The sequence below is a fragment of the Nerophis ophidion genome, linkage group LG24, assembly GCF_033978795.1.
Source record: "Nerophis ophidion isolate RoL-2023_Sa linkage group LG24, RoL_Noph_v1.0, whole genome shotgun sequence".
Taxonomy (NCBI): Eukaryota; Metazoa; Chordata; class Actinopteri; order Syngnathiformes; family Syngnathidae; genus Nerophis; species Nerophis ophidion.
Genome location: NC_084634.1, coordinates 1,364,033 through 1,382,561, shown reverse-complemented (window position 1 = coordinate 1,382,561; position 18,529 = coordinate 1,364,033). Strand labels below are relative to the sequence as shown.

General features: G+C 38.8%; 1 protein-coding gene across 2 annotated transcripts; it reads right to left on the bottom strand.

Moving 5' to 3' along the window:
* Positions 1-440: 440 nt before the first annotated feature.
* LOC133542334 (zinc finger protein 239-like) lies at positions 441-17,529 on the bottom strand. Of its 2 annotated transcripts, XR_009804126.1 has the most exons (4): positions 17,400-17,529; positions 17,068-17,165; positions 1,746-3,606; positions 441-1,714 (listed from the first exon to the last, which is right to left on the bottom strand). XR_009804126.1 is itself a non-coding variant. In XM_061886364.1 (3 exons), the coding sequence occupies exon 3, from the start codon at positions 3,554-3,556 to the stop codon at positions 2,483-2,485; it is 1,074 nt and encodes a 357-aa protein (XP_061742348.1). In that variant the 5' UTR covers positions 3,557-3,606; positions 17,068-17,165; positions 17,400-17,529; the 3' UTR covers positions 441-2,482. The 2 variants fall into 2 exon arrangements, 1 of the variants encoding a protein (XP_061742348.1); XM_061886364.1 differs by having other exon boundaries at positions 441-3,606.
* Positions 17,530-18,529: the final 1,000 nt, after the last annotated feature.

The following is an 18,529-nucleotide window of genomic DNA, read 5'->3' as shown; positions in this document are numbered from 1 at the left end:
CCTCAGCGTGTTTTGACCCATTCAGCTTGTTGTCCATGTGTACTCCCAGCTATCTATAATCCTCATCCATGTCCACATCCACCCCCCTGATGGAAAGAGGGGTCGCTGAAGTTAGAAAATGTTTATGATGTTTGGACGCTTTTCCTAACATCCACAATGTATAGGTTGTGTTATGTTGGTTGATTTGACCTTTAAGTATGTTTTTTGGCACCATGACTAAGGAAGGTTGTTTGGATTGTCTCATATAAATGGTGTTTTAAGAGTATTTTGCATTTTTGCTACCATGCACTGTAATGGATTTATCGGGTGTAATTTAGAACAGTTTTGAAACAGCGCTATAAATATATCTTTGATTTAAGATCATATTTATCAAAATTCCTAAAAACAACAAAATATCAAACATGACGGCAAAACTAAATAGAATACAATACATACTCACAAATCTTCACTACATTTATTGTACCCAACTTTAGTTGAAGCATACATTGTTGCAAAAAGGTGTGGGGACATACATATAAAACAATCACAGAACAATATTAATATTACGAAAGAGTAATAAAAGTCATTAATAAAATGGACTGAGAGTCAACAAATGATTGATAAAGTCACACATTTTAAATAAAAGGGGAACATGATCACAATTTCAAAAGGGTTAAAAACAATAAAAATCCGTTCCCAGTGGCTTGTTGTATTTTTTGAAGTTGTTTTCAAAATGTTACCGGTCTCGGAATATCCCTAAATAAAGCTTTAAAGTGCCTTATTTCGTCTCTCTGCGAAGACACTGGCCATTTCCCTGTGACGTCACACAGTGCTGCCAATGTAAACAAACAATGGGAATACCACAGCAAGATATAGCGACATTAGCTCGGATTCAGACTCGGATTTCAGCGACTTAAGCGATTCAACAGATTACGCATGTATTGAAACAGATGGTTGGAGTATGAAAGTATTGAAGAAGAAACTGAAGCTATTGACGCTATTCATAGCCATAGCATGGCCGAATAGCTGCGTTAGCATCGCCGGTAAAATGTGCGGACCAAACGATCAGGACTTTCGCATCTTTTGACACTGGAGCAACTTAAATCCGTCGATTGGTAAGTGTTTGTTTCGCATTAAATGTGGGTGGAAGGAAACGTAATATAGTTGCAAATGCATCTACAGGTTATCCATACATCTCTGTGCCATGTCTGCTTTAGCACCGCCGGTAAATAGCATGTTAGCATCGATTAGCGTAGCATGTTAGCATCGATTAGCTGGCAGTCAACATCAACAAAACTCACCTTTTGTGATTTCATTGACTTAATCGTTGCAAACGCATCTGGAGGTTATCCATACATTTCTGTGCCATGTCTGCTTTAGCACCGCCGGTAAATAGCATGTTAGCGTTGATTAGCGTAGCATGTTAGCATACATTAGCTGGCAGTCAACATCAATAAAACTCACCTTTGTGATTTCATTGACTTTATCGTTGCTAACGCATCTGCAGGTTATCCATACATCTCTGTGCCATGTCTGCTTTAGCACCGCCGGTAAATAGCATGTTAGCGTCGATTAGCATAGCATGTTAGCATCGATTAGCTGGCAGTCACGCCGCAACCAAATATGTCTGATTAGCACATAAGTCAACATCAACAAAACTCACCTTTGTGATTTCGTTGACTTAATAGTTGCAAATGCATCTGCAGGTTATCCATACTACTCTGTGCCATGTCTGCTTTAGCATCGCCGGTCAAATGTGGAGACACTCTGGCACATTCAATGGGGGTCTGGCGGCAGACACTTTGGCATCTTGGGGCCAGTGGTGCAACTTGAATCCCTCCCTGTTAGTGTTGTTACACCCTCCGACAACACACCCACCAGGCATGATGTCTCCAAGGTCCCAAAAAATAGTCCAAAAGACAGAAAATAACAGAGCTGAGACCCGGTGTTTGTAATGTGAAAATGAAAATGGTGGGTGTGTTACCTCGGCGACGTCACATTCTGACGTCATCGCCTCCAGCCCGATAAACAGAAAGGCGTTTAATCCGCCAAAATCCACCCATTTAGAGTTCGAAAATCGGTTAAAAAAATATATATTCTTTTTTCTGCAGCATCAAGGTATATATTGACGCTTACATAAATCTGCTGATAATGTTCCCCTTTAAATGATCTTGTATAAAACACAACTGCTCAAATGATGTATAAAGTAAATAATCATAAGCTTCCAGAAGTGGTCCAGAAGTATGAACACATGTAAAATGAAGATGTATATCATATAAAGGAACCATTTACAGTTAAAATTGAGAATATAGACTAACAACTCATTGTTGAAGAAAAACTACATAGACTAAGAAAACGTACACAAGTGAACTAAGTATATTTGTACACACATATCTTTATTTTATGTAACATTTTTTGTAGTGCTTACTCTAACATTTTCAGTCAAATTAGTTGAAGTAAAAGTACTGAGTTTTGTACAATGACGAAGTAAAAGACCACAACTCTACACTTTCTCACCCTTGTGTGTTTTCATGTGAACCTTCAAGTGGTGACTGCGTGTGAAACCTTTGCCGCAGACTGAACAGATATGAGGTTTTTCGCCGCTGTGTATCCTGGCGTGTATTTGCAAATACGCCTTCTGGGTGAATCGTTTGGAGCAAATTGAGCACATGAACGGTTTTTCTCCAGTGTGCATCATCATGTGAATTTTCAACTCGCCGCTTTGTGTGAAACCTCTGCTGCACACGGAACACGAAAAGGGTTTTTCTCCGGTGTGTACTCGCATGTGGGTTTTTAAATTGCAGCCTCGTGTGAAACCTTTGCCGCAGACGATGCACGGGAAGGGTTTCGCCCCGGTGTGTATTCTCATGTGTGCTTTCAAGTTGTGACTTTGTGTGAAGCCTTTACCACATTCTGAACAGATAAAAGGTATTTCGCCGGTGTGAATTCTCGAGTGCATTACCAAATTCCCTTTCACGGAGAATATTTTACTACAAACTGAGCACATGAACGGTTTTTCTGCGGTGTGCGTTCTCATGTGTATTTTCAAGTCCCCACTTTGTATGAAACCTTTACCGCACACCGAACACGAGTAAGGTTTTTCTCCGGTGTGCGTTCTCATGTGTACTTTCAGCACATTCTTTCGCGCGAATCCTTTACCGCATTCTGTGCAGGAAAAGGGTTTTTCCCCGGTGTGCGTTCTCATGTGTGTTTTCAGACTGCAACGGTGCTTAAAGGTTTTGTCACAGTGAGAACACGTCAAGTGTGTGTTGTCAGTGTGACATGTTGCATTATCCTTAGAGTCTTCATCATCATCATCAGTGTCAGGAGTGTGTGACGTCCTGTCCTCACCGTCTGATAGTGGCGCTAAGATCTTGTCAGCTGGTGGTCCTCCACTGTGGTCTCTCTCACCTTCTGTTGGAGGCTCCGCCTCTCTTTCAACTTTGACCTCGCCGTCTTCACTCTTCACAACCACCGGGACCTCCTCCGACCATTCCAGACGCTCTCCCACCTGACTGATGATATGCTCCTCCTCTTCCTCTTTAAAGTGGGAGGTCTGTGGCTCCTCCTCCTCCATCCCGAAGCTCCACCCCTGCTGCTCAGGGAGAAGATGTTCCTCACAGATGTCTGGAAAAAAAAGAAGGCACACATTTTTTTTAAGAAACAACACCTTCAGTACGTTTATTTTAGAGGAAAACAAGTTATTGTGTGAACTGCCTTGAAATCTCGCTGCTCTTTGCAATGTTTTTCACAGGAAAAGAAAACAAGCCATAACGGGTGTAATTCTTACTAGGGATGGGCCTAAAACTATTATGGGCCTGCTGCAATGCAAGCAGACTGTTGCGTTTGGACCAGATGTTCCTCCGAGGGAATTTAAGTTGCTGGTCAATCCCAAGTTCTTTAGATGACAGCTGATTTTAAATGATAACCCAGAACAGAATAGGTATTTTGCAATTTATTCCAAAGCTTTGGAGAGACCAACCTAAAATCAACACATTCAAATCGCGTCGCCCTACGGAAACGCTGTCTTCTTCAATATCTTCCCCGCCAACACACCCACCGGAACAAATACACGTATCTGTTGTTCTGCTTAGCCTGAGACAGGAAGATAAGAAGAAGGAGTATTGCTTCCTGTGCACTTAAGATGTGACTTAAAGGTTTTACTACTTACGTATAAAATACTACACGGTCTTGCTCCATCCTATCTTGCCGTTTGTATTGTACCATATGTTCCGGCAAGAAATCTGCCTTCAAAAGACTCCGGCTTATTAGTGATTCCTGAAGCCCAAAAAAAGTCTGCGGGCTATAGAGCGTTTTCCGTTCGGGCTCCAGTACTCTGGAATGCCCTCCCGGTAACAGTTCGAGATGCTACCTCAGTAGAAGCATTTAAGTCTCACCTTAAAACTCATTTGTATACTCTAGCCTTTAAATAGACCTCCTTTTTACACCAGTTGATCTGCCGCTTCTTTTCTTTTTTCTCCTATGTCCCCCCCTCCCTTGTGGAGGGGGTCCGGTCCGATGACCATGGATGAAGTACTGGCTGTCCAGAGTCGAGACCCAGGATGGACCGCTCGCCTGTATCGGTTGGGGAAATCTCTACGCTGCTGATCCGCCTCCGCTTGAGATGGTTTCCTGTGGACGGGACTCTCGCTGCTGTCTTGGATCCGCTTTGAACTGAACTCTCGCGGCTGTGTTGGAGCCACTATGGATTGAACTTTCACAGTATCATGTTAGACCCGCTCCACATCCATTGCTTTCGGTCCCCTAGAGGGGGGGGGGGGTTGCCCACATCTGAGGTCCTCTCCAAGGTTTCTCATAGTCAGCATTGTCACTGGCGTCCCACTGGATGTGAATTCCCCCTGCCCACTGGGTGTGAGTTTTCCTTGCCCTTTTGTGGGTTCTTCCGAGGATGTCGTAGTCGTAATGATTTGTGCAGTCCTTTGAGACATTTGTGATTTGGGGCTATATAAATAAACATTGATTGATAAACATTGATTGATATTGCTACTCCTGCATTCCAAGCTCAAGGTAGTCCACAGTGTACCATCGGTTATGAGATAAAGTAACATAAAAAGAGTAGAAGATGGAAAACTAGCTATTTCACGTATGACTATAGAAAATAACTCCTAAATATGGATATATGTAGATATCTATGTCCGTCACCATATTTTTATTGCTCATACTTCTTATTTGGCATGTTTCCCTTAGACTTAATGCGAGATGATCCGGCCAACGAACCCCCCACATATGTTATACCGTCGGAAAGGGGGCGTTCACGGTCCTATTTTCGGATTTTTATTTTTTTTTTACCGACCCTGCCTTCTCCGTGTCAAAACGGTGTTTTGTTTATATTTGCCAAGTGAAACTTCCAGCCCCGTTTTATCGTGTTTTTATTGGTCGCCTTCAAAGTAATGAAGTTTCCGGTACAATTTCTTTAAATTTTGATTCGCCAAAAATTTTATCGATGACAAATGCTGCATTTCCTGCGTGTTATTGCTTCGGTCGTGGCGAGCAATGAAGCCAAGAAGTGAAGCTTCAAAGAAAAGTGGCTTCAGGAGCATCTTTTCAGCAAATGGCCGACTTACTGAAAATGGAAAGAGGATTGGCACGCCATGTAAACGGGCTAAAAAAAAGGAAGACCTTTACGACTGATTTTCAAAGATCCAGCCTCACCAGGCACCAAAAACATGGTTACACCTTTCCTGTTTGTCGGCTACCAGACCGTAGTCGAGGAGCGCGGGGGAGACCTTCCTTCCAGGGAGTAATGCCCACTCTTTGAATGATGAGGCCGTCGATTTGTTACAACTCTTTATTGATGTTTTCCATGACATCCACCATGCTGTCACCACTAAGTCGTTTAACCACTTAAAGCAGGGCTGGCAACCCAAAATGTTGAAGGAGCCATATTGGACCAAAAATACAAAAACAAATTGAATTAAAGCTGCAAGCAGCGATGGACGGGAGCGCTTTGGCTGCTGCCCCCGCCACCCAAGCCCAGATAAGCGGTAGAAGATGGATGGATGGATTATTACACAGTGAAAAAGTTGTATACACATGTGTTATACATCAGTCTCATAGCAATAACAGTTGTAAAGTTGCTTGGGCATTTTATAAGGACGCCTTGGTGCCGCCATTTTGAGACTCTAATGCACGGTGAATGTAATGCAGTTGTTTAATGAAGTGGGAATAGCAAACTTCCTGTTGATTTTAATTGTGGGTGGTCAGTGTATGAAATATAGGTCTCAGTGAGACCTACATTGAGCTGTTTGTATCACATGTGTATGACAGTCCTACAGGGAGTTAGAGGAAGTTTTGTCTGAGCAGGAAGCCGCCATCTTCTGACAGCAGTAGCGCAGTGGTTCTTTGCGGGCTCATAAAATCCAAACCGGAGCAGTAATTAAAACTGTTTCATCAAATTTTAATCAGGAGGGTTCAATCTCGCTCCTGTTTTGATTTGAATTTGACACGACAAACGGCCTCAGAGGAGATGATGTTTGAGAGAAAGCGACATTTTTTAGCCAACTTTTGTATTTAAGTGGAAATAGCAAACTTCCTGTTGATTTTAGTCCGGGGTTGTCAATGTATGAAATATAGGTCTAAATGAGACCTACGTAGTGGTTTTTGTTTCATCATTCTACGACATTCCTACTGGAAGTTACAGACAGTTTTGTCTGTGTTTTCTTCCTAGGGGTCTCTAGAGCGCAATTTTTAGTTTCGGGGTTTGGTTTTTTTATTAGATCGCAATTTCTGCCAGTCCTGGTGTGTGAGTCCGAGTTTGGTGAGTTTTGAAGCATGTTAAGGAGGTCAAATTACAGCACAAAGAGGCAAAATGTCATTTTTAACAAACTTTTGTTTTGAAGGGGTTTTGCCAACTTCCTGTTGATTTTTGCTGAAGGATGTCATCTTATGAAATCTAGATCTAAATCAAACCTGCATAGAGGTTTTTGTTTCATGTCTCCACGACATTCCTAACGGAAGTTACAAGCAGTTTTGTCTGTTTTTTCCTAGGGGACGCTAGTGCGTAATTTTGAGGTTTTTTTTGGTTTTTTTTATTAGATGGCAATTTTCGCCAGTCCTGATGTGTGTGTAAAATTTGGTGAGTTATGAAGCATGTTAAAGAGGTCAAATTACAGCTCAAAGAGGTGGCGGTATAATAATAAAGAATAATAATAATAAAACCTTAGAAATTCAATAGGGTCCTCTGTCCATCGGTCCCTAATGAGCTCATACATAGCTACAAATGAGGCATAATGATGCAATATGTACATACAGCTAGCTTAAATAGCATCGATTAGCTAGCAGTGAGCAAATATGTCTGATTAGCACTCCACACAAGTCAATAACATCAACAAAACTCACCTTTGTGCATTCACGCACAACGTTAAAAGTTTGGTGGACAAAATGAGACAGAAAAAGTGGCATAAAACACGTCTTAGAAAGTCGGAGAAAGTTCTACATGTAAACAAACTACGGTGAGTTCAATACCCCCAATACTAGTAGGACAAAACGCCGCTAGCCGAATACTAAATTCAGTGAAGCATGTTTAATACAAACAGTGTGCTTTATAAAAATTTAGGGAGGTTTGTGTCAAGTTTGTCCTCCTGCAAAAAACATATTAAAACAAACAAAAAAAATGTTTCCCCTCATCTTTTTCCATTTTTCATACATTTGGGAAAAAGCTCCTGAGAGCCACTAGGGCGGCGCTAAAAGGAATAATCATTTCGCCTAAGCCTCGTTTTAGCCACACTAAACCAGCGTTTAAGGTCACCCTCCTCCGGCTCTTAACTTTGTACGGACTCACTGATCCTTTACAAATTGAGTTCGGAGAGGAAGTGACGCCGGAAGGACACAGGAAGTGACGTCAGAAAGAATAAAGCGCTTTCGTAACTCGGGAGCTAACCACGGGAAATATGGCGGCGAGTCATCCGGACATGTCCGTGTTTCTCCTTCTTCTACGTGTACACACACTTGAGGAGATCACACATAAACACCTTGAGAGAAAGCCATTGCAGCTATTTGGGATACAACACTTCTCTGACGGCAATGTCCAGGTCAGCTGTGATGCTACTTAGCCAAAAACTCTGTAATTTGTCAAAGGAGAGACAACGAGAATGTGGGCTAATTTCCCTTTGAGCTGTCCTGGATGAATAGTTTTGAAGCAATGCGTGATGGGAATCTAATAAACAACACTGTCATAAACATGTGCCATATAGTGAAACCACACTAAACAACACTGTCATAAACATGTGCCATATAGTGAAACCACACTAAACAACACTGTCATAAACATGTGCCATATAGTGAAACCACACTAAACAACACTGTCATAAACATGTGCCATATAGTGAAACCACACTAAACAACACTGTCATAAACATGTGCCATATAGTGAAACCACACTAAACAACACTGTCATAAACATGTGCCATATAGTGAAACCACACTAAACAACACTGTCATAAACATGTGCCATATAGTGAAACCACACTAAACAACACTGTCATAAACATGTGCCATATAGTGAAACCACACTAAACAACACTGTCATAAACATGTGCCATATAGTGAAACCACACTAAACAACACTGTCATAAACATGTGCCATATAGTGAAACCACACTAAACAACACTGTCATAAACATGTGCCATATAGTGAAACCACACTAAACAACACTGTCATAAACATGTGCCATATAGTGAAACCACACTAAACAACACTGTCATAAACATGTGCCATATAGTGAAACCACACTAAACAACACTGTCATAAACATGTGCCATATAGTGAAACCACACTAAACAACACTGTCATAAACATGTGCCATATAGTGAAACCACACTAAACAACACTGTCATAAACATGTGCCATATAGTGAAACCACACTAAACAACACTGTCATAAACATGTGCCATATAGTGAAACCACACTAAACAACACTGTCATAAACATTTGCCATATAGTGAGACCACACTAAACAACACTGTCATAAACATGTGCCATATAGTGAAACCACACTAAACAACACTGTCATAAACATGTGCCATATAGTGAAACCACACTAAACAACACTGTCATAAACATGTGCCATATAGTGAAACCACACTAAACAACACTGTCATAAACATGTGCCATATAGTGAAACCACACTAAACAACACTGTCATAAACATGTGCCATATAGTGAAACCACACTAAACAACACTGTCATAAACATGTGCCGTATAGTGAAACCACACTAAACAACACTGTCATAAACATGTGCCATATACTGAAACCACACTAAACAACACTGTCATAAACATGTGCCATATAGTGAAACCACACTAAACAACACTGTCATAAACATGTGCCATATAGTGAAACCACACTAAACAACACTGTCATAAACATGTGCCATATAGTGAAACCACACTAAACAACACTGTCATAAACATGTGCCATATAGTGAAACCACACTAAACAACACTGTCATAAACATGTGCCATATAGTGAAACCACACTAAACAACACTGTCATAAACATGTGCCATATAGTGAAACCACACTAAACAACACTGTCATAAACATGTGCCATATAGTGAAACCACACTAAACAACACTGTCATAAACATGTGCCATATAGTGAAACCACACTAAACAACACTGTCATAAACATGTGCCATATAGTGAAACCACACTAAACAAAACTGTCATAAACATGTGCCATATAGTGAAACCACACTAAACAACACTGTCATAAACATGTGCCATATAGTGAAACCACACTAAACAACACTGTCATAAACATGCGCCATATAGTGAAACCACACTAAACAACACTGTCATAAACATGTGCCATATAGTGAAACCACACTAAACAACACTGTCATAAACATGTGCCATATAGTGAAAACACACTAAACAACACTGTCATAAACATGTGCCATATAGTGAAACCACACTAAACAACACTGTCATAAACATGTGCCATATAGTGAAACCACACTAAACAACACTGTCACAAACATGTGCCATATAGTGAAACCACACTAAACAACACTGTCATAAACATGTGCCATATAGTGAGACCACACTAAACAACACTGTCATAACCATGTGCCATATAGTGAAACCATACTAAACAACACTGTCATAAACATGTGCCATATAGTGAAACCACACTAAACAACACTGTCATAAACATGTGCCATATAGTGAAACCACACTAAACAACACTGTCACAAACATGTGCCATATAGTGAAACCACACTAAACAACACTGTCATAAACATGTGCCATATAGTGAAACCACACTAAACAACACTGTCATAAACATGTGCCATATAGTGAAACCACACTAAACAACACTGTCATAAACATGTGCCATATAGTGAAACCACACTAAACAACACTGTCACAAACATGTGCCATATAGTGAAACCACACTAAACAACACTGTCACAAACATGTGCCATATAGTGAAACCACACTAAACAACACTGTCATAAACATGTGCCATATAGTGAGACCACACTAAACAACACTGTCATAAACATGTGCCATATAGTGAAACCACACTAAACAACACTGTCATAAACATGTGCCATATAGTGAAACCACACTAAACAACACTGTCATAAACATGTGCCATATAGTGAAACCACACTAAACAACACTGTCATAAACATGTGCCATATAGTGAAACCACACTAAACAACACTGTCATAAACATGTGCCATATAGTGAAACCACACTAAACAACACTGTCATAAACATGTGCCATATAGTGAAACCACACTAAACAACACTGTCATAAACATGTGCCATATAGTGAAACCACACTAAACAACACTGTCATAAACATGTGCCATATAGTGAAACCACACTAAACAACACTGTCATAAACATGTGCCATATAGTGAAACCACACTAAACAACACGGTCATAAACATGTGCCATATAGTGAAACCACACTAAACAACACTGTCATAAACATGTGCCATATAGTGAAACCACACTAAACAACACTGTCATAAACATGTGCCACATAGTGAAACCACACTAAACAACACTGTCATAAACATGTGCCATATAGTGAAACCACACTAAACAACACTGTCATAAACATGTGCCATATAGTGAAACCACACTAAACAACACTGTCATAAACATGTGCCATATAGTGAAACCACACTAAACAACACTGTCATAAACATGTGCCATATAGTGAGACTACACTAAACAACACTGTCATAAACATGTGCCATATAGTGAGACCACACTAAACAACACTGTCATAAACATGTGCCATATAGTGAAACCACACTAAACAACACTGTCATAAACATGTGCCATATAGTGAAACCACACTAAACAACACTGTCATAAACATGTGCCACATAGTGAAACCACACTAAACAACACTGTCATAAACATGTGCCATATAGTGAAACCACACAAACAACACTGTCATAAACATGTGCCATATAGTGAAACCACACTAAACAACACTGTCATAAACATGTGCCATATAGTGAAACCACACTAAACAACACTGTCATAAACATGTGCCATATAGTGACACCACACTAAACAACACTGTCATAAACATGTGCCATATAGTGACACCACACTAAACAACACTGTCATAAACATGTGCCATATAGTGAAACCACACTAAACAACACTGTCATAAACATGTGCCATATAGTGAAACCACACTAAACAACACTGTCATAAACATGTGCCATATAGTGAAACCACACTAAACAACACTGTCATAAACATGTGCCATATAGTGAAACCACACTAAACAACACTGTCATAAACATGTGCCATATAGTGAAACCACACTAAACAACACTGTCATAAACATGCGCCATATAGTGAAACCACACTAAACAACACTGTCATAAACATGTGCCATATAGTGAAACCACACTAAACAACACTGTCATAAACATGTGCCATATAGTGAAAACACACTAAACAACACTGTCATAAACATGTGCCATATAGTGAAACCACACTAAACAACACTGTCATAAACATGTGCCATATAGTGAAACCACACTAAACAACACTGTCACAAACATGTGCCATATAGTGAAACCACACTAAACAACACTGTCATAAACATGTGCCATATAGTGAGACCACACTAAACAACACTGTCATAACCATGTGCCATATAGTGAAACCATACTAAACAACACTGTCATAAACATGTGCCATATAGTGAAACCACACTAAACAACACTGTCATAAACATGTGCCATATAGTGAAACCACACTAAACAACACTGTCACAAACATGTGCCATATAGTGAAACCACACTAAACAACACTGTCATAAACATGTGCCATATAGTGAAACCACACTAAACAACACTGTCATAAACATGTGCCATATAGTGAAACCACACTAAACAACACTGTCATAAACATGTGCCATATAGTGAAACCACACTAAACAACACTGTCACAAACATGTGCCATATAGTGAAACCACACTAAACAACACTGTCACAAACATGTGCCATATAGTGAAACCACACTAAACAACACTGTCATAAACATGTGCCATATAGTGAGACCACACTAAACAACACTGTCATAAACATGTGCCATATAGTGAAACCACACTAAACAACCTGTCATAAACATGTGCCATATAGTGAAACCACACTAAACAACACTGTCACAAACATGTGCCATATAGTGAAACCACACTAAACAACACTGTCATAAACATGTGCCATATAGTGAGACCACACTAAACAACACTGTCATAACCATGTGCCATATAGTGAAACCACACTAAACAACACTGTCATAAACATGTGCCATATAGTGAAACCACACTAAACAACACTGTCATAAACATATGCCATATAGTGAAACCACACTAAACAACACTGTCATAAACATGTGCCATATAGTGAAACCACACTAAACAACACTGTCATAAACATGTGCCATATAGTGAAACCACACTAAACAACACTGTCATAAACATGTGCCATATAGTGAAACCACACTAAACAACACTGTCATAAACATGTGCCATATAGTGAAACCACACTAAACAACACTGTCATAAACATGTGCCATATAGTGAAACCACACTAAACAACACTGTCATAAACATGTGCCATATAGTGAGACCACACTAAACAACACTGTCATAAACATGTGCCATATAGTGAAACCACACTAAACAACACTGTCATAAACATGTGCCATATAGTGAAACCACACTAAACAACACTGTCATAAACATGTGCCATATAGTGAAACCACACTAAACAACACTGTCACAAACATGTGCCATATAGTGAAACCACACTAAACAACACTGTCATAAACATGTGCCATATAGTGAGACCACACTAAACAACACTGTCATAACCATGTGCCATATAGTGAAACCACACTAAACAACACTGTCATAAACATGTGCCATATAGTGAAACCACACTAAACAACACTGTCATAAACATATGCCATATAGTGAAACCACACTAAACAACACTGTCATAAACATGTGCCATATAGTGAAACCACACTAAACAACACTGTCATAAACATGTGCCATATAGTGAAACCACACTAAACAACACTGTCATAAACATGTGCCATATAGTGAAACCACACTAAACAACACTGTCATAAACATGTGCCATATAGTGAAACCACACTAAACAACACTGTCATAAACATGTGCCATATAGTGAAACCACACTAAACAACACTGTCATAAACATGTGCCATATAGTGAGACCACACTAAACAACACTGTCATAAACATGTGCCATATAGTGAAACCACACTAAACAACACTGTCATAAACATGTGCCATATAGTGAAACCACACTAAACAACACTGTCATAAACATGTGCCATATAGTGAAACCACACTAAACAACACTGTCATAAACATGTGCCATATAGTGAAACCACACTAAACAACACTGTCATAAACATGTGCCATATAGTGAAACCACACTAAACAACACTGTCATAAACATGTGCCATATAGTGAGACCACACTAAACAACACTGTCATAAACATGTGCCATATAGTGAAACCACACTAAACAACACTGTCATAAACATGTGCCATATAGTGAAACCACACTAAACAACACTGTCATAAACATGTGCCATATAGTGAAACCACACTAAACAACACGGTCATAAACATGTGCCATATAGTGAAACCACACTAAACAACACTGTCATAAACATGTGCCATATAGTGAAACCACACTAAACAACACTGTCATAAACATGTGCCATATAGTGAAACCACACTAAACAACACTGTCATAAACATGTGCCATATAGTGAGACCACACTAAACAACACTGTCATAAACATGTGCCATATAGTGAAACCACACTAAACAACACTGTCATAAACATGTGCCATATAGTGAGACCACACTAAACAACACTGTCATAAACATGTGCCATATAGTGAAACCACACTAAACAACACTGTCATAAACATGTGCCATATAGTGAAACCACACTAAACAACACTGTCATAAACATGTGCCATATAGTGAAACCACACTAAACAACACTGTCATAAACATGTGCCATATAGTGAAACCACACTAAACAACACTGTCATAAACATGTGCCATATAGTGAAACCACACTAAACAACACTGTCATAAACATGTGCCATATAGTGAGACCACACTAAACAACACTGTCATAAACATGTGCCATATAGTGAAACCACACTAAACAACACTGTCATAAACATGTGCCATATAGTGAAACCACACTAAACAACACTGTCATAAACATGTGCCATATAGTGAAACCACACTAAACAACACGGTCATAAACATGTGCCATATAGTGAAACCACACTAAAAACCGACAAACACTTTTTGGAAGAATATTTACACCGCAACACAACATAAACACTGCAGAACAAATACCCAGAATTCCCTGCAGCACCAACATTTCCAGGACGCTCCAATATAAACAAACGCCATTGGTGGATCTACACCTAACGTCCACTGTAATGATACCACGTAGAATAGCGTATCTAGTCGATACTACTATGATTACATCGATATTTTTAACATCACAAAATCTTTTTACGCTTTTTAAATATTCATATTATGTTGATAAAGTCAGTAAATATGTCCCTGGACACATGAGGACTTTGAATATGACCATTGTATGATCCTGGAACTACTTGTTATCGGATCGATACCCAAATTCGTGGTATCATCCAAAACTAATGTCAAGTATCAAAGAAGAGAAGTATAAGTGATTATTACATTTGAACAGAAGTGTAGATAGAACATGTGAAAACAGAAAACGAGCAGATATTAACAGTAAATGAACAAGTGGATTAATAATCAATTTTTACAGTTTGTCCCTCATAATGTGTATAAAATAATAGGTGTATAAATGACACAATATGTTAGTGCAGACTAATTAGGAGTCTTTGTTTGTTTACTTACTACTAAAAGACAAGTTGTCTAGTATGTTCAACATTTTATTTAAGGACTAAATGACAATAATAAACACATGTTTCATGTACAATAACATTTTTTTTGCTAAACAAAAGACTATAAATAAATTGTTTTTGGTCCCCTTTATTTAAAAAAGTACCGAAATACTTTTAGTACCGGTACCAGAACCAGAATATTGGTATGGAGACCACACTGATACACACACACACCGAGTGGAAATGTAGTTTGGCGCCTGTGATGTTAGTGATGTCATAGGAAGTTAGTAAAGATGTGAGAGTAAGAAGTAAACAAAATATGAAGTTAGTAAAGATGTGAGAGTAAGAAGTAAACAAAATATGAAGTTAGTAAAGATGTGAGAGTAAGAAGTAAACAAAATATGAAGTTAGTAAAGATGTGAGAGTAAGAAGTAAACAAAATATGAAGTTAGTAAAGATGTGAGAGTAAGAAGTAAACAAAATATGAAGTTAGTAAAGATGTGAGAGTAAGAAGTAAACAAAATATGAAGTTAGTAAAGATGTGAGAGTAAGAAGTAAACAAAATATGAAGTTAGTAAAGATGTGAGAGTAAGAAGTAAACAAAATATGAAGTTAGTAAAGATGTGAGAGTAAGAAGTTAACAAAATATGAAGTTAGTAAAGATGTGAGAGTAAGAAGTAAACAAAATATGAAGTTAGTAAAGATGTGAGAGTAAGAAGTAAACAAAATATGAAGTTAGTAAAGATGTGAGAGTAAGAAGTAAACAAAATATGAAGTTATTAAAGATGTGAGAGTAAGAAGTAAACAAAATATGAAGTTAGTAAAGATGTGAGAGTAAGAAGTAAACAAAATATGAAGTTATTAAAGATGTGAGAGTAAGAAGTAAACAAAATATGAAGTTAGTAAAGATGTGAGAGTAAGAAGTAAACAAAATATGAAGTTATTAAAGATGTGGGAGTAAGAAGTAAACAAAATATGAAGTTATTAAAGATGTGAGAGTAAGAAGTAAACAAAATATGAAGTTAGTAAAGATGTGAGAGTAAGAAGTAAACAAAATATGAAGTTAGTAAAGATGTGATAGTAAGAAGTAAACAAAATATGAAGTTAGTAAAGATGTGAGAGTAAGAAGTAAACAAAATATGAAGTTATTAAAGATGTGAGAGTAAGAAGTAAACAAAATATGAAGTTAGTAAAGATGTGAGAGTAAGAAGTAAACAAAATATGAAGTTAGTAAAGATGTGATAGTAAGAAGTAAACAAAATATGAAGTTAGTAAAGATGTGAGAGTAAGAAGTAAACAAAATATGAAGTTATTAAAGATGTGAGAGTAAGAAGTAAACAAAATATGAAGTTAGTAAAGATGTGAGAGTAAGAAGTAAACAAAATATGAAGTTAGTAAAGATGTGAGAGTAAGAAGTAAACAAAATATGAAGTTATTAAAGATGTGAGAGTAAGAAGTAAACAAAATATGAAGTTAGTAAAGATGTGAGAGTAAGAAGTAAACAAAATATGAAGTTAGTAAAGATGTGAGAGTAAGAAGTAAACAAAATATGAAGTTAGTAAAGATGTGAGAGTAAGAAGTAAACAAAATATGAAGTTAGTAAAGATGTGAGAGTAAGAAGTAAACAAACCTGCGGTGTGCAACACAACTTGATGTTTGAATCAAACAGCGTCCAGTAGTTGATGTTGTGGCTCCTTTTCCTCCTTGGTCAAAGTCCCCCCTCGTATTCTGGTTTTTAACACAACAACAACATTTTACTCTGAAACGTGTCAGTTTGGTCATTAGTTGACTACTTCTGCGCGTCTTTGTTAGCGGCTAGCAAGCTAAGCTAACTAGCCAGCTAAGCTAACTAGCAAGCGCAGCTAACACGAGGAGTTTGGGTGAGTTCAGCTTAATGTGTCCCACTCCAAACCAGCATTAGCGATGTTTAGTCTGTCAAACAACATGTGGACATGTACGTACCGATTAATAAGACAGAGATTTAAAAAGCACGATAACGTCTTCTCCGTCAGCCGCCATTTTGTTCTTCTTCCGGCCCGCTTCCTCCACGCGCACTCTCGTCACATGTCTCGTAGGATCTCGCGAGAGAAACAAGCAAGCAGCTCTTTTAACTCTACTCCTAAAGTACATTTGAAGAATATGAATGTATAAATAAACACTGTCTGTTGTATATTTTATGAATAAATACATGTTAAACTTTAAACAAGGTATTGAGACAACACGACCATTAATAATAATAATAATGGACAGACTTTCTAGGCACAGTCAAGGAGTTGAGGGGATCTGGTTTGGTGGCTGCAGGATTAGGTCTCTGCTTTTTGCACATGATGTGGTCCTGATGGCTTCATCTGGTCAGGATCTTCAGCGAGTGTGAAGAGACCGGGAAGAGAATCAGCACCTCCGAGTCCGAGTCCATGGTTCTCACCCGGGAAAGTGTGGAGTGCCATCTCTGGGTTGGGGAGGAGACCCCGAGTGCCCCAAGTGGAGGAGTTCAAGTACCTAGGAGTCTTGTTCACGAGTGAAGGAAGAGTGGATGGTGAGATGGACAGGTGGATCAGTGTGGCGTCTTCAGTAATGTGGACGCTGTATCGATCCGTCTTTGTTTGTTTCCACAGCATGTTGTTGTCTTCTTGAAGGGTCTTTGTTTGTTTCCACAGCATGTTGTTGTCTTCTTGAAGGGTCTTTGTTTGTTTCCACAGCATGTTGTTGTCTTCTTGAAGGGTCTTTGTTTGTTTCCACAGCATGTTGTTGTCTTCTTGAAGGGTCTTTGTTTGTTTCCACAGCATGTTGTTGTCTTCTTGAAGGGTCTTTGTTTGTTTCCACAGCATGTTGTTGTCTTCTTGAAGGGTCTTTGTTTGTTTCCACAGCATGTTGTTGTCTTCTTGAAGGGTCTTTGTTTGTTTCCACAGCATGTTGTTGTCTTCTTGAAGGGTCTTTGTTTGTTTCCACAGCATGTTGTTGTCTTCTTGAAGGGTCTTTGTTTGTTTCCACAGCATGTTGTTGTCTTCTTGAAGGGTCTTTGTTTGTTTCCACAGCATGTTGTTGTCTTCTTGAAGGGTCTTTGTTTGTTTCCACAGCATGTTGTTGTCTTC